At 39.4% G+C, this 25,067-nt stretch overlaps 1 protein-coding gene across 5 annotated transcripts in view; it reads left to right on the plus strand.

The window, feature by feature from the left end:
* HECW2 (HECT, C2 and WW domain containing E3 ubiquitin protein ligase 2) overlaps positions 1-25,067 on the plus strand; it is a 174,901-nt gene that overhangs the window by 50,486 nt on the left and 99,348 nt on the right. For all 5 annotated transcript variants that reach the window (XM_068196277.1, XM_068196278.1, XM_068196279.1 and 2 more), the window contains one exon: positions 17,306-17,646. In XM_068196277.1, coding sequence (XP_068052378.1) covers positions 17,355-17,646 — 292 coding nt within the window. In that variant the 5' untranslated portion in view covers positions 17,306-17,354. The remainder of the gene's footprint in view (positions 1-17,305; positions 17,647-25,067) is intronic.

A 25,067-nucleotide genomic window follows, 5' to 3' on the forward strand; every position in this document is an offset into this window, starting at 1 on the left:
GTCATCTCCTTATTTAAGAAATTTTATTACACGTATTCCTCTGACCAGTTCATGCCTCTTCACTCTGCCTTTTCTACTCCCTAGTAAAGCCTGCACTGTGTGAACTTCAATTCTCTTAAAAATAAAATGCAACTATGATTATGTGAGGTTGATGTTAGCTGTAAAATAGATCTTGTATTTCCAGTATCTCACCTACTTCTAGTTTTATCTTTAGTAAAATGAATGGCATGTTATGAAATGCAGGGTGTCTACACCGTGGTTTTGTCTAATTGGAAATCATAATGCTTAAAAAACCCCACCAACCAAACCACAAAAAAACCCAACAAACCAAAAAAAAAAAAAAAAACCCCAAAAACAACCCCCCCAAGAAAGCTCCAAAACCACCCACAGAGCAACTGTTTAATGCCCATGAGAGAGTTGATTGTGTTAAGCTGAATATTCCACTGTCAATCTGTTAATAATAGAAGAGTTTAGTCATAACTGAACTCCAGTTGTGGATTCATAATGAAATCATTACAAATTCTAGGTAAGAAGTGACCACCTTAGCTATGGCTCTCATGTATGTTATGAGTTTAGAGTTAATGGTGCTTATAGGAAATGACATCTTCACCTTGAAAATTTGAAGTGAGTAAAGTCATATTTGCTACATGAAATGTATTTCTAAGTTTTTTTCATTTGATGATCAAAACAAAGCGAGATCTTAGTTTTGTTACAGCTTTTTGTCATGACATTTCTCTTTTATTTGAAAGATCTCAGGCACAATGCATGTTAGGCTTTACCCTGGTACTGAATAAGCCTTCCCATCTGCTGCTGCTCCCAAGCACCCCAGTGTGGCAGAGGTGATCCTGTTAGCTTCAGCAGGTATTGAGCTTGCCTTTATCTGGTCAGCAGATGCTTGTGTGTGTGCTTGAGCTGACCCAGTAAATGTTGGAGGGAGACATCCTCTGGCTGCATTTGGAAATTTAGGAATGATGTTTCACTGGCCACACTGTTTCTGGCTAATGCTAAGTTGCATTTTACTGTGTGCTCCACCAAATATAACAGGAAGACATATTCGTGCCTTAGCACAGAAAAGTTTCCTCAGTCTGTATGTAGATTGTAAGACAGCTATAAAAGCTCATGTTATATTTAGATCTGTTTGGTTATTGCTCACTAAATACAGACAATATCCCAAATTATGCTTTTTAGCCTTAAGGAGTCATGTTTTTTTCACTAGTTGCCTTTCTGGTCTCATATGCTTAAATTACTTGATTTCTGTTGTCTGGCTGTATGACACCCTGTGACACCCTCTGCAGCATTCTGTAATCTCCAGGAATTTCAGTGCCTGTTATATCATGCATACTTGATTGATTAAATCCTCCCAGTTGCCTGTAGGTAGCAGAAGGTACTGCCCCTGTGGCTTAAATTTCCAGTAGGCGTGCCTGATAAAAAATAAACACTAACAAAGCAACAAAGAACCCCATCAGACATTTCTTAGTGTATCAGTCATAGCTGGATGCTGGTTCAGATGTGGTGCCCAGGGCATAACGCTTTTCCAAGGATGTGGTTAGAGCATAAAGCCCCAGTACCTTTCAGCCCCAGGGGCCTAGAGATACCCTCCATTTCCTGGGCACACAAGAGAACAAGTGGGACTCTCAGAAGAGTGAAATGTAAGAATTGCAGGTTCTGATTAGCTCTGAAAGGCTGGTGGCATGATATGGAAACTGTTTAATTTTCTAACCCTCATGGAAGTTCCCTGATGGATCTGTGGCAGTATTTTCCAATCCTTTAATTACCACGTCTCTCCCCCTGCAGAATCGTCTTTCCAACCACTAAGTGTGCTATTAACACTTTTTAACAGCCCATCGATTTGCTTTTGTGTAGCTGCTGCTCCCGGAGCTTCTGCTGGGCAGAGCTGAACTCCAGGAGATCAGCATCTGCTCCCCTCGCCGTGATGGCCAGTGCACTGGGAGAGAAGGAGACAGTTCCAGACTGAGTATGTCTCATCTTCACATACCCAGGCACCTGCATCCTCTGGCTGCTCCTGCATGTAGGTCAGGACCTGAGAGGTTTCTACATCTCTGGGGTTCATAGCAGAGAAAGTAAATTTTAATATTTCATCTTGTGTGGTTGTGCAGTCGTTCAGTTTTGAAACTTTTTGTTGTGTGTGCCTGTCCCTTATGTTTATTCTAAAATAAGTATTTGCCAGTTTGCATTGAAGTTTGGAGTGTTTCCTAGGGTTTTCCCTTGCACCAGAAGTATCAGTTGGCATATCTTAACCCTTGTATGCCACAGACATGCTCTCCCACTCTAGGTGAACCTTTGCTAGGTCTTCTATTGCCATTTGCTTCAGGAGCTGAAGCTCTGATGTTAGGTATTCAGGATGACTCACAATTACAGGGATGATCCAAATTTATACTGCCAATCCACTGCAGTACAGATGGGGGTTGATAACGCAGCACTTTTGGTGGTAGAAAATTTCAAGAAGTGAAGTAATAGGTTTAAGAAACTATTTTCATGGAAAGCTGTTGGCATCAGGATACGTTGTGTATATCTGTTCAGAGTTGGTCATGACTACTGGTCATCTGCAGGACAACCACTTTTACCTCTCTGTTAGGTTGGATACAGTTATAAAGCAATATTTTTCTTTACTTAAAAGAAATACTAGAAAGTAAGTTTGAGAATAGCATGTGCTATAATTGAAGCTTTTTTTGTTTTAGACAAGATGCAGCATGTGATGGGATGTCAGCAGCAATAGTAGTATATGTGTTCCTCTGTGATCAAGAAGAAATGGAGTTAAAGTAATTGTGTTAAGGACTTAAAAAATATTCTGCTCTGTTTCCTACAGTCAGTACTAGTGGAAGATGACAAAGTAGTGGCTCAATATTGTGACACTTGGATTAAACACTTTTGCCATGTGGCAGAGGGCTATTAATTTGAAGTTAACTAATACAGGGTATGTTACATTAGTATTAGGGGCTTGCTGAGCTGTTTTCAGCAATTGCTGCTTTTCCAACAGCATTTGGCATCACTGATGTGTATTGGGGTATTCCAGTGAAGCCTTTGGAATGAATGGGTGATCTGCTTTCTCAGTGGCCATAAAACTGCGGCCCTTCAACAGCAGACCTGTGTTGTCACCCAGAGGTTGGGTGTGACCAATTAACAAGAGTAGCTAAATGCTGCCTTATTAGGTGTTTGATTGTTCTGAAGGCTTCAGCTTCTGGATTCAGCATTATTTTTAAATGTGTTTTTCTATGGTACCACTGCTTTCTCTAAAAACTAGTATTCTTTTGCGGCTCCGGCATGCTCCACGAGTTGTTGGTGTTGGCAGGCACAAGACTTGTTTGTGTGTTAATCTGAGGTTTGTGTTTGCATTACAGAGTGGTGGAGGTGTAGGATTGTTAGTGACATACAACAACATCCTCTGCTTGATTGGGCTGCTGCTGCAGTTCAGGAAAAACAGCTTAAAAGTGTTGTTATGAAACCTGGTGGTAGTTTCTAAACCTGAAATATTTTATTACTGACCTACTGGACTTGCATCACAGGGATAAAACAGTTTAATGGTAATAAACAGTAATTTGTCTGTAATCGTATGATCATGTAATTTATTAGGCAAACAATTTTAAAAAATCAAAGCAGTCTCAAACTACATAAAAATCCACCAGCTGGCCAGCACTGGTGATAGGGGACTTCATTCATATCTTGTCAAATAATGACATTGTAATTTTGGCAAACTGTCAAGTCCAGTCAGTATGTGGGTATTTGTTTTGAGTGATTTCTCTTTAATTCTGCTTAGTAATAACCTACAACAGAGGTTGGCAGTGGTAATTTGGCACAAGTGAAGGGCTGACACAGAGGCAGTGACATTATCTAACCAGAAAACTGCATTGCATCTTGTTTTTTGGGAAGGTGACCCTGTGAAGTCAACTTCCAAATGCAGGACAATGCAGGGACATTTCCATTAATAAGGAAAAAATCTACCAACCACAATGGGGGTTTTTTACTTCCCCCCCCACACCTTTTCTTCATAGTTTATTTTGCTTATGTTGTTGGGTTTTGATCATGTTGTATATAGCTATTTTCAGTCTATTTTTTGAACATTAAGTCCAAAGGGCAATATTCAGTAACTGGATCCTGGATGGCAGGGGAGGGAGGACAGTGTGTTTGAAGCCCAAAATGCATTTGTGAATAGTAAGGACACCAAAAATCACAAACGATATCAATTTCTTTTTCTTTTTGGTTCTGTGGTAAAAGGCTGATTGTTTCTGAAAAAAATGAAAAAAATTGGGATTTCTGATTATTATGAGTATAATGCATCATAAGAAAAGCAAAGATAAATCTTGACTGTTTACTGGGCTCAATGTGGAGAAGGGAGGAAGAAATGTAATATTCTGTGTTTCTAATAAATTCTGTGAATTTTACTCTGAATTATCAGTTTTAAGTAGCTGTATGTCTATGCAAAGCTCAAATCTTGAACTGTCTTCATAAAGAGCAAGCCAAGGACATTTCACTGAAAATCACTATCATGTTACTGCACCTGTTTTACTCTTCCACATGAAAAAAGATTATAACTTTTTATGTGATTTAAAACTTCATCCATAAAATGCTGAAAGTTACCTCTGCTGTAATGTAGTTTGGTTTTGCTTTTTAATTGGAAATATATCTGATGTGGATTAAATTACATTTTATAGTTGCACATTGAGAAACAGATTACATTCAAAATCAAACAGAATTAATTTTAAAATACAGATTTCAGAGTAATGTAAGATGGTACCAGGATGCAGTGTGCTATTATTTCTTTGTTTCCTTTTGTCGCACAGCAATTAGCAACTCTTTACTTAGCTCAATCAAAGCAAGTGCTTTGGTTAAGGTCACTTTAAAAACATGAAGGCACAACACAACATGTAAAAATAAAAATAAATTCCCCAGCATAAATAAGTGTAGGAAATCTAGGCCTCCACATGAGATTGTCTGAACTTCTGTTTATATATTTGGTGGTATGTGTGCTGGGATTTCTTGGCTGTATTTATAAACACTGATTTCAATCTTCTTCCGTTTCCTGGGGCTGTAGCACCTACGCCCTGGGGTGGATGTATATAGAATTGTGGTGTGTTCCTGAATGTGTACACTCTCCACGAGAACTAGTGCAGTCTTTATTAAAATCCTTTGTTCATCTGTAACATGACTTGATGTTAAAAATTAATGTTAAAATCCAGTCAGAAAATTTGATGTATTTGGCTCAATTTTGTAGATTTCCTTTCTTGGTGGGGGCCAAAGTAATGAGGAAACACATTTATTCTGAAAATGAAATAATAAGTTGAAAAGATAAAGATTTAAGTAGTTACTTGAGGGTTTTTTGATAAGTCTAGTGACTACATGTGCAGCTGGTTGCTGTTTGTTAACCAATGCAGGAGTCTTCTTAGTAATGGATTTTTTCTAAACACACAAATTGCAGATGGGGACTGGGCTGCGAGAGACCTGTGCCTGTTGGGGGATGGACGAGCAGACTTTGCACATTCCTGCAAGCCTTATGGCAGAGGGTGGAGCTGTTCAGAATCTTTTATGCCAAGATCCCAGAGGCTGGGGATTTTTGTGGATTGATGAAATAGGGCCGTTGATAGCAATGTAAAAACGTGCAGTGAGAATCCTTTCAGCAATGGTCCATTTCTTTGCAGGATGAAGATGAATGAAAATTGTACAGCCTGGAGAAATCCTGTGATACATGGCTTTATTTTTAGCTCTACTTATTAAAAACTCATGCATATTTAATAGTAAAAGTATTAATTCATAATAAGCCTCATCTTTATATAGCTCACTTTGTATTGTTGTCTTTTCATTAATTGTTCATTTAGCTTCTGAAAGATTTCTGCTTCATTTACTGCAGAAACCAAGGAAAGCAGCAAATGCAGCATGAAACCTGCAAGGAAAAAAAATTACAGCATGTGCTCACTGAACAAAATAATGAATTGTAAGGTGTACTCGCAAGGAGAGGAGGCACGGCTGGTGATAGCTTTGGTATCTCTAACTCCTCCGTGGTCTGTGCTCTAGCACAATTTCCTCATCTCAAGAGCACAGACAAGACACAGCCAAGTGTGTCCTGGGATGCATTTGCAAGTGATGAGGGCTTGTGTCAGTTACCCCAGGAGCATCTTTGTTGTCAAAGTGGTGCTCCATAGGACTCTTAACTGGTTTTCTCTTCTCTTGAGTGTGGTTACGGATTGTAAACTGGAAATCAACAAGCTCTTAAGTAGGGGAAGTTTTTTCAGTCCATCTCCCTCTTCCTTTCTAGTTGAGATTTAGTGTGTCTGGCTCTGAGGCTGTTCCCTGGCATAACCTGCGTTTCCTGGGAGCTCCTAGCTTTGAGGAGAGAGGGAATTTGTATGGCATAGAATATATCTAAGTGTCCTGCTGATGTCTTGCTGCACCTCAACAAATGCAGGCATCTTCTGTTAATAACCTGTTGGTATAAGTTAAGTAATCTGACTCACACAGCTGTGGAAAAGATTTTATCCAGGGCACAGTAATTATTTACCTATCTGACTTCTTTTTACTGAAATTATAAAGTGCTCTGTTTCTTGAACTATCCAGCTAAATTGTTTCCTTAAAATTATTTTAGTGTTTTCAAAGAAAATATTAAAGAAGTTCGTGCATAAGAGTTCTGACATAGTGTTTCAAGCATGAAGTTCTGACCTAAAACATACTTTGGAGGAAAATCTGAAGTGGCACATAAGATTGCAATCTTCATGCTTTAAAACAAGTTATAAGACTTGGAAATATTTGTATGGTGCTATTTTGTGGTTTGTAAAAGACAAAACTGTTGCTGTTAAGCAACAGAACTGGTTTGGTTTAGAGCAGAAGTGTTTTGAGTATTAAAATTGATTTATCCTGTAAGCAGAGAGAGTGGTATCATCAACACCTTCATATACAGCCCTGCTGACTTTCTGCCTGGATTTATTTAGGCTGAAGATCAGCATATGTGTTTAATACAGAAAAACAACCTGTTGGTTTTTTTTTTGTTTTTTTTTTTTTTTTTTTTTTTTTTCTTAATTCTGGGCTCTTTTTCTGTGTATTATAAGGAAATTATTTGAAGACGGTAGAGCAGGTGTTTTCTGGAGGAGAAATCTTCAGGGCTTTCAATCTCTGCAGTTTCTGCAAAGATTGCTGTTTGTTTCTCTTCAGTATTTCTAACTTAATACACTGGACACCTTAAGTTGAACTTGAAAAGCTATATATGAGAAATAGAATATTGCCATGTTTTTGGTAATGGCACCTCCTCCTTAAGGACATACTTGGGACAGTCAGCAGGCAAGAGCCATTGCCTTTGAGCTGGCATGGCCATCAGTTCTTCTCCTTTTAGTGTCAGGGATACCTTTGGTAGATGTTTGCTTAGTAGAGTTTCATTCATTCAAAACGCTCCATTAAACTGTAGACAGCAGAAATGTTCTCATGTTTTAATTCAGCCAAAGAGTCTTTTCAAATCTATATGGAAATGCAGGCTTTGTGGGGGGAAGATTATGACTGGCAAAATGATCTAAATTGAAATATCAAAACGGTAAAAGGGGCAGAAGGATGGAAAATCACATTTATACAGACAGCATTTAAATTCACTCCAGCAAAATTTGTCAGTTCTTAAAAATAATTGTTTCCTGTTTTCCTCATCTACTGATAATATCTACAGTTTATTTATAAGACTTAGGTACACAAAGCTTTGGTTGGTTTTGTTTTTAATTTTCCTTTGTTCTTTAAGGAGATCAAATGAGTCTTTTTTAAACATCTTCCACGCCCACATTATGATCAGTTTCATCAGGCTGTAACTTATAAAAATGGAAAATTAGGGAAATTGCCTTGCTATGGACTGATGGACACTCTTTTTTTATTCTACTTTAGTCTACCAACATGTTTCAGTTACAGAATTCTTGAATTTGCATGTTGATACATGTTTTGCACAAAGAAATGCCTTTTTTCAAGTTGATAGTACCCCTTTGTGACAAAACTGAATAAATAGCATCATGAATTGAAGTGAGTGTCGCTTGGAGAGAAACAGCATTCCTGTGTTCCCTGGTAACACAAGAATCTCTCTGTGTGAGAGATGTACCTGTTCTGTGCTGGTTTGTTACCATTTCAGTGGGTGAAATCGATTTTACGCGGTGGAAAATTGAGCTCAAACAGGCTTGAAAATGGGAATGACTGTACTGGATTTTGGCTTGCATAGGTGGAACAATGAATGTTCATTCATAAGCATTGTATGTTCCAAGGATTTCCATCAGCATAGAATGGATTTCCAGTTAAAAACTGAATTAAAATGGATTTATAGACATGCTTATTGCATATCTAAATATATGTACACACCAGGTTTTAATAACTGCCAAATAAATGCTTAAATCAGGCTCTGTTAAGTATCACTAAAATACAGCTGTCATTCAGGGATGTGACACTCCTTGAACAGTTTCTGCTTGGGTACTGGTTGCAGAGACTCAGATTGAAACTGCAGAACTACTCTTGTAGTAAGCAGTAAATAATTGTACTAATTCTTCTGTCAAGTGCATTATTTTATAAATGGCTTTTTGAATTGTGGCTTTTTTGGCCTGGCAGATTTCCTTTCTTTTTTTCAAAGGAATATATATTTTCTTTTTTGTCAAGCTTTTTTGCCTTCTGGTTCCCTGTTTATTTCCTTTCCTGAACAGGCAAATGCTAAGTTTTTATTTTCTGTAGAAGTTCTGTATTTTGGTCTTTACTGTCTCTTGTGAAAAAGCCTTGGGAGAAAACTTGTAAGTGGATAACTGTGGGCTGTTGCTGCTGATGTTCTGGAAGTCCTGAAGACAGGAGGGGTTACAAGAGTGTTGAATTTTTTTTTTTTTTTTTTTTTTTTTTTTTGTCATTTATAGGTTCCTGCAGGCTTTCACGTATATGAGCATATATTATAGTTTATTCACATAATAATTTAATTCTAATTTTCCCATCCTGCAACAAAGTAGCTTCTCATAGAGAATAGAGTCTGTCTTTCTAGTACAGACATTTGAAGGGGGCTGTATTTTAGATGGATTGTGTGACCTGGCATCAGAAGTCTAAACTGAGAGCAGCTGCATCAGTACTTGAAGGGAAATTCTTGAATATAACCAATCAACAGCAACTAGCAGCAGATATAGTTGTGTCATGGACACTTAAGATCAAAGCCTGGCAGTGGGGATTCTGGTTTTAAAGTTTCTGTAGAGTACTATTGCATTGTGAATTATCCAAGGCCACGGTTCACAATATGCGGGGTTTAATGGCTATGTGGCTGTACCTCGAGTCTCTGCCTCAGCTCTGAACTCCTCTCTGACGGGTGGGGCTGCAGGTAAGATTACTGAAATAAACAAACTTGGTTAAAGTAGTTGCCACACCAGGAGGAGGTTAAGGAGGGCAAATAATACATATGGAAAGTGGTCTGTTGGCAATGGAATTGCCCTACAATTTCCAGTCAAGTTTTGTTTCTTATGTGAGTAGTCTAGAAGATAGGAGCCTATCTGGTATGTTTAATTTAAATTTATGTGCAGTTCTTTTATTGCTACTTCAGTGAAAGACAGGAATGAATTTTAGGCAATTGACATCCTCTTGTATGTCTGCAGAGCAATAGTAACATACATCTGCAGGCCAGATGGATCTCACAGCCTGGCAGCTGCAGCAGAAGGGATTAGATGAACCCTCCGCAACCCCTTCCTTACCATTCCAGACAGTTTATCCAGGCTCTCAGTGTTCAACTCCACAGTTCAAGTGGCTGAGTTAGATTGAAATGTTTTAGGGCTTCCTCCACCTGAGCTGTGGGGACAGTATTGCGGGGACATGGGACATTTGTCTTCCTTGACAACAAAGTACCTCAATAAGTGCCCTCCAAAACTGGGATAACTGTAGGGTGCTGGGCTATGCATATGTGTATGGATGTGTGCACTGGTCTCTGGGCACATATTTATGACTTTCACCCTTTTGACCAGTGGCCAGTGTGCTGTACACCAGCTTGCTCCATGCTGAAGCTTTTGCCTGGAAATTGATGCAGTAAGTTATACTGAAAGCCCAGTGCCTGCTGGGCTGCTGGGCAAGGTGTGTGGACCTGTCAGAAATATGCACAACTCTTCAGACTTCTGGCCATGATATCAGGGTTGAGCAGGAACTTCTGCCTGCTGTAAGGAAGTTGCTGTTGTTGGGTAGAAGGTGGAAGCCTTACTCAAGCAGCTAAGGTCATATGAGAGTGACATTTGTTTCCAGGTAGATACAAAAGTGTATAGGACTCACTTTACAAATGAACGGTACAGAAATCTATTGAAAATAGATATTCTCTTACATACTGAATGAATTGAGCCATTCTCTGGCCAAATAATGAATGGACTGTTTCCTTAAAGTAGATGTTTATGCTGAACTATATGTTTTTTCCCTTAGGGTAGATTTTCAGCCAGTCTAAATTATATGGTGGTTTTGTAATCTGAGCTGATGTTTAACATCTGAGCTGAGTCACCAGGTTTGAGTCCAAAGCAGTCTGGAGATGCATGTGCACGTTCTTTCCTTTTTTCCTCCCTCTCCTGAACAGCAACATCCTTGTCAAATTACAGTGCAGTAATTTTTAGCTTTACTTTAAAACATGAGTCCAGTTTCCAGAAGTTTCTAGCTGTGATTCCCGGCAGTGAGTTCAGAGGATGAGTTAGCAGACTGAGGGCAGAGTTTTTCAGCACAGTTTACTTCCCGCATGGCTCAGAGCAGGGCAACAAAGCAAGAGGACATCCCAACAAAATTCTGGCCTCTTTTGCTCAGTCTCGAGTTACTGCAGCTTCCTCCACAGATCAAGAGAAGAGAGAGTGGTTTTGGTCCTCTGAATGATTTTTTGGAGGATCTCTGCCTCTTCCCCTAAGGAGGCCAGCTACTTGGCACAGTCAGCACAGCGTCAGGCACATCATTTAGTCTGGCACTCCTGCGGGGATACTTTGAATGGAAAAGTCAAAACATCTCTCTTGGAAGAACATCTACAAAGTGCTGTGTCTTTCCAGATGCTTTAGTTGACCTTCTTGGCAATTTTCTTGATCACAAAGGAAATCTGGTTAAAAGATCGTACACATATAGGTTTGTTTCTGGAACCTTGGAAATTGATTAAGTTCTTTCATCATCATTGCTTCAGGCTAAGCTGCTTCTAAGATTATCCAGTAATTGTCCTATTATGAAAGTCTGGGGGGCTTTGTTGAAGGAGGAAGTAAGCAGATCAGCAGAAGAATAATTTTTATGAATTTAACTAGTCTCTGTGCTTCTGGAAAGAACAATTTATATTTCAAGACAGTTACTACCCAGTTAATTTAAAGCTGAATTAAAGCAAATTTTAATTTTATTCCATTTAAAAAGAGAGATATTAAAGAATATTTAAGTATTTCAGCTGTATCTAAGTCCTGTGTCAGCTATGATAGTAGCTTCCAATCATTTTTAATATCTTTCAAGAGCTCCTCAAATAAAAGTAGTATTCTGAACTGGCTGTTCAGGGAAAAAGCAGTGAATAAAAATTTATTGTCAAATGTGTAAAATAGAAGAACTGGAGTGAAAAAAGAGAAACTTCTTCATTCCCTTTTAATCTTTCTGATATATGCTGAGTATGCTTGTAATTAAAAATAAAAATGGTCTCAGAGGTGTAATGATTTGATTTTTCCAGTTCATGACATCGCTCTTTTGTTTTTTATCAGATCACAAACTCTCTAGGTTTGGAATTATCACTTTTTGCCCTGGACTTGTTTGTATCATCTACCTGCATAAATAATTATTTAAAACATGCAGACTAAATGAGCACTCAGGCATTCTAGGTAGTAATACTGAACAGTTAGGACTATATTTTAGGTGAAGGATCTCATTACTTTCTGCCTGCTGTTGTTCTGCCTGCCTGTTCTGCCTTCTGATGCTCAGAACTGTGCAGTTATGCAATATGATGGTAGTTGTATTTTTGAAATATTGAATTTCATGATCTACTGGAATAAAATTAAATTTATACTTAGTTAATACAAGTTTTTAAATTAATGAACTAAATAATCCCAAAGACTTAGGATATAGTCCTGGTCATGTAAGTGAAAAGGCTTTATTACCCTCTCTTTGTTAATCAGTGGAGAAAAATAGAGATCCTAAAGAACTGATTTTTCTTGGCTCTTGAATACTGTGACAGCTTTTATACTCATCTTTATCTTGGTGATAGAATAGGAAGCATCCAAATGTGTTAGCTTAACTTGGATCTGCCAGAATGTTAGCTAACAGAAAAATCCTACTAATCAGAGAAATGCCTTCTGAGAGAAATTCTGTTGTGTGGACTGCAGAAAACTCGATGAGTAGAAGTTCTTGGAAATATTCCAGCAGGAATAACAAGAAAAGGACATCTGGGCAGAAGGATGAAGCTTTTCTCTCATTTTTGTCTGCAGAGAAAAGGATACCTCATGCCAGCTTTATCTGATTTTATTATTTTATTGTGTTTTTATTTCTTTTTTTATTTTTTCATAGACCAAATGTGCTATCTGAAACAGCAGAATACAGGCCTGAAAGGAAGCTATCGAGTTAAAGAGCTATCCAGTTAATCCCTTTGTCGCAGGCCAAATCAGCTCCTGATGATCATGCTGAGTAAGTAGCTGGTGAGTTTTACTTGGAAGGGCCCATCTGTCCTGCTGGCAGAGGTGCACAGCAGCTCTAGAGGACAGAAAAGCTCTTCAGTGCTGAAGCAGGGTAAGTTCACAGTGGTGAAGCATATGAGTGAATCATGGTTAACTATCACCCAGCTGCACAGGCAGGTTTTGCAGCCGACAGTGAATTCTGACTGTTCTGCTTTTGCCAGAGTTTTAGCAGCTTTGAAGCCAGTATAGGGACTGGAGTCCTACCTTATCCGAGAAAATACGCTATTTTTGAGTTCTGTGCAGAGAAGGATCTACAAATTCTGAATTTATTCAAGAAGCATTTTCTCTGCTGCTTTTAGCTGACAGATTGTCAGTTTGAACCTTATACTGTAGCATTTATAAGTCTTTGTACTGAACAAAGCAGTGTCACACAGTGTGTAATTGGAAAACCAGCATGTTTTGTATTCTTTGTATTCTTAATGTGTTCTTCAGCCTGTATAATTATGGGGATTGCTTATCTCAGTATGGGAGAGGCATTTGAGAGATACACACCAAGCATGATCTGAATGTGTCCGAAGGAGAGCAAGGGAGCTGGTGAAGGTCCTGTGAGGAGTGGCTGAAGGAGCTGGGGGTGTTTAGCCTGGAGTAAAAGAGGCTCAGGGGAACATCATGGCTCTCAACAACTTCCTGGAAGTGGTTGGGTGTCAGTCTGTTCTCCCAGGTTACAGGGAAAAGGACCAGAGGAAACGGCCTCAAGCTGCCCCTGGGGAGGTTTGCGGTGAATGTTACGGAAAATTCCTTCAGCAAAGGAGCTGTCAGACATTGACAGCGGTGAACCTGTGTTAGGTCAGTGGCTGGGCTAGATGTTGGTAAAGGCCTTTTTCAACCTAAGTGATCCAGTGCTCCCGTGAGCGGGGGACACTTGGGTGTCAGCTGGGCAGGACGGTGTGTCCTACCCATGTGTCACACGGCAGCAGAGCCGCCGTGTGCGGAGCAGCCCAGGGGCGGCGAGGCTCGGCGCGGTGACCGAGGGCCGGGCGGGTTCAGGAGCGCTGCCCCAGCGGCAGCACAGGCCGTGTCCGGCGGCGCCGGGGCAGCTCCTGCCCGGGGCAGCTCCTGCCCGCCCGGGGCAGCTCCTGCCCGCCCGGGGCAGCTCCTGCCCGCCCGGGGCTGCTCCTGCCCGCCCGGGGCAGCTCCTGCCCGGGGCAGCTCCACTCCGAGTGCTGTGCGAAGAGGCTGGGAGCAGCGCCCGTCAGCCACGTCAAAGAGTGCTACGTAAACAAGAAATGAATCACTGGTAGGAGTAAGATAAACAGGGCAGCATGTGAACTCAGGTTTGTTTTGCATGGTGGGGTAGGATTTTTTTTGGTTATTCCTGTGCTGGAAGTCTTGGATTTCCATTCATGGATTTTTTTTTTAAACTGTTGAGTATTTGACTGTGTGAAATGGCCTGACATTTCTTTTCAATCTCCTTTAGTGAAGAAGGTTGGGCAAGAGGATTTTTTCCTATCTATATGTTGTGTATTAAGTGGAATTATTTCCCACTTCTAGTCCCTCTATGATTAGTAATTGGGGAGTATATATTTAGATAAAAGTAATCCTGAACTTGGGCCACTTAGAGATTAAGAGGAAATCAGTTCTAGTTCTCTCTAAGCTTCTTGTCAAGTACTGAAGAAAATGCTGTGATATGGATAAGCAGCTTTGATACAGGTTTCACTTTTCATCTGAAATAGTTTGGTAAAGTTAGTATCTGCTGGTTTCCTGAATGCCTGTATTTTCCTATGCTTTTAATTCAAGTTGAACATTTCAGTTTGCCTTCACGAAACAATTTGCCTGGCCAGCTTGGTGTGATACTCACTGATATCGCTGCTCTGATCATGTTCAGCCTGATGAGCTGAACCTTCATGGCAGGACAGGTGCACACAGCTAATCCTGGGCATTGTCTTGACAGCATAGTCTGGGTGCAAATGCTGTTTCAGTGGTGCTTAGCAGGAACTGAAGGTGGGAGGATAATTCTTATTTTCAGTCTATGGTAGGATGTATGTGTTAATGTTCTTTTAGTTACCTTATTAGTGACAGACATCAGGAATTGTTAACCCAGTGAACTAATTTAGTTTGTAGGCAGGAAGGCACTATGTAAGGTTTTCATTTCTTTTCTGAGTTGGAAATAATTGAATTAGTGGCTCTTTTTGCCCTTCTATCTCTCCTTATGGATTGGGTTTTATGGCAATCTTCTTTTCTCCTTTTACATATGAGTGTTACAATTCTCTCCTTACAAATATTCTTAATTAATCTCACTATGAGATCCTACATAGCAGAGTACTATCTGACATGAGGGCCGTTTAGGGCCCCTTTACAACCTCTTTTAATGATTTAGATGATGCTGTAAAAACTTACGTCCTGAATTTTTGGAGGGGTTTTTTTTTTTACCCGCAATAAGGAGCTCATTTAAGTATAAATTTAATTTGTTGGTTGCAAATTTATTTCAGTGGCTTTATGTCGTTTGTTTGGATAACACTTGGAATTATGAATGGGATCAAACAAGTTACCCAGAATTTAGATTTATGGTTTCCTTTCAGAAGCTAATGTGTTTCACCAGAATGATACCCATTGGGACTTAGGAAAATGGACTGTTGCAAAGGAGTTAATGTTTTTCTCGGGCTATTTTCATCTCTTAAACTGTGGCATAGTGCTGGCTAGTACAAGTTAATTCTCATGTGTCCTTAACCATAGATGAGTTTGTCCATCTGCCGCATATAAATTTTCAATATGTTCCAACAAATGCCACTTTTGCCCTGGGTGCAGTGTAAGGCTCTGCAGCTGAAGGAAACTTCTTCATCCCTCCTGTTAAAGACAACTTTGTCTTTAACTTGTAGTCTGCCTGCACGACACTTACTCTGCAGTGATTTTACTGCCTTAAAAGCAGTGCGTACAGTAGTTCAAAAAGACATGAATCTGTGGCCGTGGGACAGAAGACAAGAAACATAATTGTTCTCTGTCAGTCAGTTAATACTGCCTGATCTGGCACTGAGGCCTGTGGCTCCCAGGCAGGAGCACCAGCTGCTTGCTGTGGTGGGCAGCCTCAGGAGCAAATCAGGACCTCCTGACTCGGGGGTAGAACTCTGTCAGTGTGACATTTAAGACTTAAGTGTAGTGTGTGGTGTCACATCACAGGGCTGATCCCTGTGTGTTTCACTGGCCTGTAGGGAAGGTGGTGGCTGTTTCTTACCAACCTTTCTGGTCTCAAAGCACTCTGGGATTTTCAGATCTAGTGAATAAAACTTTGCGTAGAGAAACAAGATATTAACTTCCCTTACTCTGATTTAAAAAGGCCCTTTTTACCAAAGTTTCCTTTTTCTCACTGACCCTTGTGTCAGGGGCAGAGTGTGCAGGAACAGGGCAGAGAGGAGGTAGTGAACTCTGCTGACATCCAGCACCAGAAATAAAATGTGTATGCAGCCAAAATATTTCTCATGTCAGGAAAGACTGTGTCATGTACTTTCTGAAGTAAACATGGTCGTCTCTATGTCACTTCTGTATATGTAGAATTATTGAACTGAATTTCTGTTTCCTTCCTTTTCTGCATTATTTGATGCTGAATCACATACAGCGTATGATATACTGCAGACAAGTGGATAAGTTGAACTTTTATTTTTCCCCTTTGTTAGTTTTTAGTGTTTCAAAACATCTTCATTTAAGAAAAGCTGAAAAACAGGAGAATTTTTTTTGGTATGCTTGAAGAATTCATACACTGAAATACTATTGAAAAGAAAATTGAAGATGAGTTATGATTTATCGCAAGTTGTGAGTAATGTGAGGGCTTATTTTCAGTTGACAGTAATTTAGATGTAGTAATGTAGACAGTAATGGATAATGAAATGCAAGTTCTAATTCAGAATGTATTGTGTGATGATATTGGCATGGCCCTTTCAGGGAAGTCACTTCAGGGAAGTGTCTGCTCAGGGCTGGAGGAAAACAGTCCATGGCAGCTCCTTTGCTGAAGAAATTACCTTGAATTTCTAAGACCTCTGTTTTCTAATGGATGGAGAAGGACAAGAAAAATTTGACTGCACTGATGAATGGACTAATTGGATGTATATCGTAGTCTAAAGTACCCCAGTCAACGGTTTGACATGTTTTTAATGGTATAGAGGACCTCAGAAGCTATGCTTCGTACCTTTTAAGATGAAATCCTTACAAGATGATTTTATAGTAGCATAAATCTGGGATATGATATTTCTGCTGAAATAAGTCCAATCTTACATCCAGTCTTTGACACTTAACTCATGCTGATCAAACAGAATAGAGAGTATTGTTGAAACTACCATAAACATCATGTACTGCTGGGATTTAGATGGTGGAAGATGGGTTCATTGTGTCTTAGCTCTTAAGGCTACTTCACTCTTAAGGCCACACTTATATTATCTTTGTTACTGAGGCTATTCTTGCTTCATAGATTGTTTTGGACAATTTGCTTCCTGCTGTTTTCTGGCTTATAAATGTTATTTCATGGTGTGTGGCTAACTCTGTATTTTGTTGTGAATCATGGGTTTTTTTTAACGTACAGACACTCAGTTCTTTGCAGTGGTAGAGCAATGAAGAGAAATACTGTACTCGGTCTGTTTCAGGCTTCTGTGGGAACATTTTTGCACTAATACTTCTCCATTTGATAACTGACTGAGTCATCTCCTGTCTCACTTAAAACTGTCTTTTTTCCTTTGTTGTGATAGATCTCTGAACAACAACTTTTTTACGTGAGTTGACAGAAGTGGAGAAGAGATGGCCAGCTCTGCCCGAGAACACCTGCTCTTTGTGCGCCGTCGCAACCCGCAGCTCCGGTACACCCTGAGCCCCGAGAACCTGCAGAGCTTGGCCTCCCAGGGCACCATGCCTGAGAACATGAACTTGCAGCGTGCCAACAGTGACACTGATTTAGTGACCTCGGATAGCAGGTCTAGTTTGACAGCCAGCATGTACGAATACACCTTGGGACAGTCTCAGAACCTCATCATTTTCTGGGATATTAAGGAAGAAGTTGATCCAACTGACTGGATAGGACTTTATCACATAGGTAAGTCAGAATTGTGTTGTAGTATTTCTGTGTGTTTCTTGCTGTTTTGCTACTTCATATTTTCTTTTCTGATATGTGGTCTGGCATGCTACAGAATTAATCTACAGATAAAGCTGAGGTACAGCTGCAGTGAGTTGCCTTGGGTTCCTCTTTGCTTTTCTCCATGCAGTGAGCTATGTAAAAACATGATTCTAGTTAATGTAGATTTGGTTCCACAATGACCTGCTAGAAGATGAAATGCATTATTCCTAAACAGTAAATATGCATACAGTTTTCTGTTTCCACTTTTGCTGGTGGCTGGCTTACAGACTGGAAAATTTGAAGTATCATACTCATCACGTAACTTGATGTGCTTACAGTCCAATGTTTATACATTATCTTGGACAAGTAACCTCTTATCATTTGTGAAAAGCAACATTATCATTTGTATAAGTTTTTGATTTTGTAAAACTGAAATAGCATCAGTTCTGAAGGAGTGAAAATTTCTGTTTACGAGGAATTCTTGTAGAAGGAAATCCTCTCCAGAGATTCTTCTGTGTGGGTTTCTTTGTGCTGTTCAGGGTATTTCATAGGAGGAGCTGAAAAGATCTCTAGGCTGCCATGCGAGGGCCTATGGGTTGTGTGTGCATTAGCAAATAATGTGACTCCAAAGGGGTGGATCAGTAGGTCAGTTGGTGCTGAGAGCACCAGTAACCTGTCCGCGATGTGATTTTCCTCTGTGTTGTGTTTACTCAAGGATGCAGACATCCCTACTGCATGTGTGATTTGGAACTGTCCAGAGGACAGCCTTTATGTCCCCATAGGAGGGGAGCACAGCCAGCACCTGGAGTGGCACATGGGCTTTAGTCACCTTCTCAGGAATCCCTGCACTGAATTTAAGCAGTGCTCACTAAGTGGCACTGATGGGTCCATTTGTTCCAAGATTGTGCTGCTTCTCTGGACCCAATTACTCATGTAGAGAGAACGGTCAATTCAAACTGCCAGAGGCAGCTATAGCAGAAACTGATGGAGACAGTTCTGACCACTGAAGTTATATCTGGCTGGGACTAAGTGCAGTGCAATGAAACTGGCCTCAGTAGGATTTTTGAGGAATACTTGCTGTGCCACCTTTTCCCAAGATGTTCCATCTCTGCATCACTTAATGTTACATTCTGTGTAGATGCTGTTTCTAGTTCTCTTTTTTTTGGTCTGATATTTTTTTCCAACATTACTGTAGTTCCACATAGTGGGCATTATTAGCTTGTGCTGTTCCAGTGTATACGTGGCTATAAAAGCTGTATTGGAGTTGCTGCATTAGCTGCAGTCTCTCCTGGAACAAACTGTAGATATGCACTAACCTTTAAGGCACCTAAATGAAGTGTCTCCATAATAAACAGGAATGGGTCTTCCCAACAGCATTAGCAGCTGAAGTGTAATCTGTGCTGTAAAATGCACAGACTGCTAAATGAGCTGAAGCATTCTAATTCAAATACATTGAGAGCTTCATCTGCATAAAGGTATAACAGTCTTTCTTGCTGTTTTTTTATGGTTCACAGCGCTTCAGGATTGATATTCAATAAATTAAAATGCAGCAACTCTGTAAAATTTGTATTGGTTCTTACTCTAGGCTGAAAGTGGTTTTTATCTTATTTTCATGATTAAAAATATTTCTACATTCAGTCTGTTGAGTCCCTAAAGTACAAAACAGTATTAAGTTACCACAGGATAAAAAAACCTATAAGGAACACCCAAATTTATGCCTTCTTGGGCCTAAACTGCCCATTATATGGTCATGTAATACCAGAGTATGTGGATGCTTTCTTGTTAAATGAAGGAAGGTCCAGAGGCTTTTGTCTCCATTGCCACTTGAAATCCATGAATGGTGGTGTGAGTTTTGTTACTAATTTAAAATAGACCTGAGCAGAGTCTTTCTTATGACTTGTGGTTTCGTCATTCTGAATGATAAAATTGCACAGTTTTTAACAACAGAGGTAAAGGTGTACTCAGTCTGATAGGCATGCCTGTCTACCTTTGATGTAAATTTTTTGATCAACTCTTTCAAGTGTTAAAAAAGCCTTATAATTTGCATAACTTTTATAGCCACAGTTAAGGTAAGTTAAATTCTACAGGTATAATCCAGGATTTTCCATCCTTTATGATAATAGCTCTATCCTTTATGATAAAACCTCCAGTTTCCACTTACTCCTTTGTAAATTGAAGACACTTCTTATTTTCTCAGGAGAGGCATGCTAGTTGGTGAAGATTTTTAAGAATAAAAGCTCTATTCTCAAACATGTTATTAACATTTATTGTAGTTGCTTGAGGTTCTCCATCCCGGTCTTTGTTTAGAATGAAAATTATTTCATTTAAGTCTCCCCTCGGGCACAGGCTCCTGAAGGCACTGGGAATTGCGTGTGGTTGCTAGCACAAGGCAGCACTGGGGCTCTGCCAGCTTGCTGCTGTACCTCCAGTATTCCCCTATGTCTTCTAGTAAAGCACCATTTTTCGAGGAGATAGGAGCCGAAAAAGGCAAATATTGTGCTCTTATTTTAAAACCCAAAAGCACAGTCCTATGACTCTTTTTTTTGTGTTGCTTGTAGAATTAACTGCCATGCAGTCTGGATCAGTGTTTTGAGAGGAAAAAGTGGTTGTTAATTCTGTGAAGAGAAGGTGAATATTCTAAAATGAGCATCATTCTGAGCTTAGGCATTTGCACAGAGAGGTTTGGCAAAGGTCTGAAGCAATCCAGGTACATTTTCAGCTCAAGTTAAGTTTTGCAGAGTTACAGCCATTATAAAAGGAATTGAAAATGGAGCACTGGAAGCTGTCTTGCTTCTTCATTCATTAATTTACTCAATTAGCGTGTTCTCATTAGTTTTCTATAATGAGAAGGCAGTTCTGTGCTTCTGAGCGTGGTTTTATTGCTCGGTCAGAATTGCTGTGGCTCATGAGGAATCTCACCAAAGTTCTTAATAGAAGTTTCTTTATAAGAGGCTGACCAGAACCCACTGCACGCATTCACCCAGCATGAAGTGGTGCAGTTATTAACAAGACTGTCAGCAGTCAGAGTCGCTGCCTCTGCTGTTAGTGCTTTGCAGCTGATTGATTTGCTTTCACCAGGGAATAGTAGATGGAGCTTTTCCTAGTACAGTACAACTTCAGCTGGCCTGCTAAATGGTTATGAAAAGAAATGTTTCTTTTTTAAAATGAGAAAAGCCCAAGGGGAAAACCACAGAATCATCTTAATCTTAAGGAATGATTTAAAAATTTTTTTTTTAAATCTGTGTGAATAATTTTTTTTGGGACTTCTGGTTATTTTATTCAAAAAAAAAGGAAGGAAGTCATAAATGAAGAAATACTTTGTAGAAAAGACTGTATTTTATGAGACATTCATTCACAGGATATTCCTGTACAGAAACTTTCAGTCTTTTCATGTTTAAATACAAGGAATTGAACCTAACTGAAAAATTCTGCATAGCTTAATTCATGCTTAATTTTAATAGAATTTCATGTTTTAAAGAATGTTTTTAGATGTATATGAGAGTTTGCTCACTTTAACCATACTTGTATCTTCCTCAGTTTCATCAATGTGCATGTGAAAACAGGGCCAATTTTCTTGCTGAGGAACAGCTTTGTATGCATGTTCTTTTTCTTTCCCAGTGTATTCCCAAGGATTACAAGAAGAAAAGTGTTTGTGAGGGACATGGTGCATTCTGTGAAGGCAAACATCCTTTTTCCTGGCTATTTCTGGATTTGTACTGGCCGAACTTTTAGAAGTGCCAGTAGCACTTCTGGAACAGTCGTGTCCATGGAGTTTTGTTAAAGCAGCTTTCTGTCTGCAGAGGCGAGATGTGTGGGAGTGCAGATAGCCCAGCTGTGAAAGCACAGAGGGGTCCCACTGAGGCTGCGGGCAAGGCAGAAATGTGGTTTGCTCTCTTTGGGTAAACCAGGCAGTGTTGTGTGAAATGTGAAACTGTCAAATCTGAAATGCAGGTTTATCATTTTGGATTCAGCTTTAAGCTATGCCTAGAATGGGCTTGTTTTTTCTTCAGGACTGGTAATAAGGATTGTCACTTGAGAGTGACAAGTATGATGAAGTTTGAGGAGAAGGCTTTTTGATACAGATACTGGGCCTGTGCTTACTTTGAGAAGGAGAGGTAAATTTTCAGTCTTTCTGTCCTAATAAGGAAGGAATAAATCCTCTTCTCAAAAATTCTCAATTTTTAATTAGGATTTAGACTGAAAACCACCATCTTTTGAAGTTGTAGAAGACTACAGAATTTAACACACATCTTCTTAGACCCATAAGGTTTTCTTGTTCAGTAGCAACCCAGCTTTTGCTTTAATTTTTTAAAAATTATTGTTGTTACAAGCAATATTTAATATATTGGAGGTTGTTTTTTATTTCCTGTATCTATGAGGAATCTGCATCTTGCTATGACAAGAGTGGTCAAGCTCTGGAATCTGTAGTGAGTAAAGCTGTGCCAAATATTGGCCCCAGTTGGAATTAAAGAAGATAAATGGATATTCAGTTTGAAGGAACCATGAAATCCCAGTTTTCTTGCTACTGTGTTATTGTAGCAACAGGCTTCCAGAACTTCCTTGGAAAGTGAGGGCTGCTCAAAAAGATGAGCAGGTAGACTCTCCACTGCTTGTGGAATGCTAAGGGAAGTTGCATCTTGATAAGTGTTAGGGTTGTCATGAAGTCTCATATTAAAAGAAAACAGGAAGTACAAAATAAGGAATAAAAAGTCAGCAGAGAGAAGCAAACCCTATTTCTGGTTAAAATAGATTATCTCCCATGGCCAAATCGCACAGGTTGGCCTATTTTTGTCCTAATTTCCAGAGTCCTATTTATGAGCTGCATGCCCTCATTCTAGAGATCCTTAGAACATTCAAAATGCTGGCTATCAGAGGTCATTGTATTTGTTTCCATTAGCTGCTTTACAGAAGCTGCTTGGCTTTTTGTTACGCTCACATCATGGATCCAAAATAGAATTATAAAACCAACCAAAAATAAGAAGAAACAAACCCACCCCCGATGTGAAGTTATATAGGGCAATTTAGATAGGCTCTGGGTTTATGCTAAACTTCCTAGGGTAATGGAGTTTGGAGCCTCTCCTTTTCAGGTCAGACAGGATTAAAAAGAAAAAAGCTTTTGCATAAACTGCCTTTAGTGCGCTTAAAGTAGAGGCTGACATTAGACAGAGAGATTATAAAATGTTAAAATACTTTATTCCTGGAAGATTTATTTGGTTTGCATTATAGGAAACATACAAAATAATATCTTCATTATCTTCCAGAAAATTCTGATTATTCACTTGTTTTTTTTTTCCTTTCCTGTTCTGTTCTTTCCTTTTCTGTACTTTAAAACATGAGCAGTACTGTTCATGTCTGTTGACTAGCTGCTAGGCATAAAACTATTAATTTATGGTTATTCCTCATTCTGGCTGCTGCTAAGGTCTGTAAACCACTGGCTTGAGTTTCTTTGTGGAAGAGTCTTTCCTCAGCTGGCTCCATGAGAGTCTCTGGCTTTGACTTCCAGAACGCTGGCATTGTGCTCTTTGTCATCAGTCATAATGCCAGAAAAAGCTGCCTTGACTGTTTCATTTGCTGATGACTTAGCAATGTTTAGGGGAAAGACCACCTCTTGAGTGGGATAATGAAAAGTGAAGGCAGTCTAATATAACAACTGTATCCTAAAATGTGGTGAGGCTTCAGTGGTCTAAAAGAACCTGTATAATAAACCAAGGGTCTTCAGAAGCTTTCCCTCCAGGTACTGCATTCCAGTTTTATTCTTTCAGTTCTTCCTAGGTCCTAACCTACATACAAAGCTCTTTTTTCACCAACATGGAATTTCTCCTCTTTAGTTGTGAGCTTGTGAACTTTGTTCAAAAATCAGTGTATGGACAGCATAATACCATTTATTTTCTGTAGAAAATTAGAAGATGTGGATAGAAAGTGTTTTCTCTATGTATTTTTCTTTGCATAAAGCAGATGCCTGAAAAGATACTTGTTACATTAAAATATATACTATTTTTTTTTGTTTTAAGAAGAAAATAATTAAATCCCTGCTAAAACACCCAAAATCTAGGAACTTGAAGGATGATATATAAATTCAAGCTGTGACATAAAAGGTCTTGCCAGAACATACAGACTTTTCAGTTAATTGTGGTGTTTTTTTCAGTTTTTCAGATAGCCCTGACCTGAAAACTAGACAAATGTAGCTGCAGGGAGGACATTTTCAGCTGTGTTGTCAGTATCTTTCCACTGCAAGAGGTTTTGGCATGACAACATTTATAATCCTTTGGATAGAAAGTGGTGTTCTCACCACCCTGACTTTTTGAAGTGACTGTTCTAGCAGATGGGAAGATGGCAAATACAAACACTGGATAATGAAAAACAATGTGGACCTCTGGATTTGTAATATTCCTTTTTACCATAAAACTGCCTTGTGTCAGCTTGTATTTTAGTTAGTTTGAAGGAGGTTGGATTTAATTTTTTAAAGACATTTCCAGTGCTGTTTTCTATCATTAAATCATCATGCCATACATTATTTTCAAAATAATTTGGGAAAACAGTTATTCCAAGTCAGTGATAACCAAATTGAAATAGGAATTGCATAAATTTGTCTATTGATTTTTTTTTCATGTGAGAAATAGATTATGGATTAGTTTTGCATTATACATAGTGTTAGAATTCCTCCTGTACATTTTTTATGAAGTTCTTGGCTCCTGTGTCTGCACGGATTTATCAATGACTGTAAGAATCTGAATTAATTAATGTTATAAGCTGAGTGTTAAATAGGATATGTTAAGGATGTGACTGGTGTAGGTAAAACCAGTGGGACATGAAAAGATGAGACACAAACATACTAGGACTCTGAAGCTAACACTTTATTGGCAGATACATTTAATATATTTTTTAATAGAGTCTGATATTGGATACACAGGTTCTTAAATTATAACTGGAGGAGGTTAACGAAGGTGCCAATACTGCTTTTGATAGGCCTTCTTTCCTAGCAAAGCTCATCAATTTATGCTGTTTGAAGGACAGAAAAGACACAGAGAATGGCCAGATCTGAAACTTCTCTGGTATGAAAAAATTTTCAGGTGGGCCAGAGTGGTACCCAACCCTTGTAGGATTTGCCATTTTGGCATGAGGGAGGTTCTGGTTTGGGGTGAAGATGCTGGAGCTGTGCAGTTCCACTGACTGTGCTTCGTCGGCGCTCACCCTGTGGGCGCAGCGGGACCTGGGCACGGCTGCACTGGCAGCGTTTCCTGTCTCTGTGCCCAGCAGCAGCCAGGACCCCATCGCCCTCACTGTAATGGGCAGCTGATTTTCAGGGAAGCAAACCCTGCGCTTCTGAGCTTTGTTTCAAGGTCTGCTCAAGCTCTCTTCATGAGATCTGCCTCCTTTGTGCGGCAGTCATTCAGAGTTAG

The sequence above is a fragment of the Anomalospiza imberbis genome, chromosome 7 (assembly GCF_031753505.1).
Source record: "Anomalospiza imberbis isolate Cuckoo-Finch-1a 21T00152 chromosome 7, ASM3175350v1, whole genome shotgun sequence".
In the NCBI taxonomy this organism is placed as follows: domain Eukaryota; kingdom Metazoa; phylum Chordata; class Aves; order Passeriformes; family Viduidae; genus Anomalospiza; species Anomalospiza imberbis.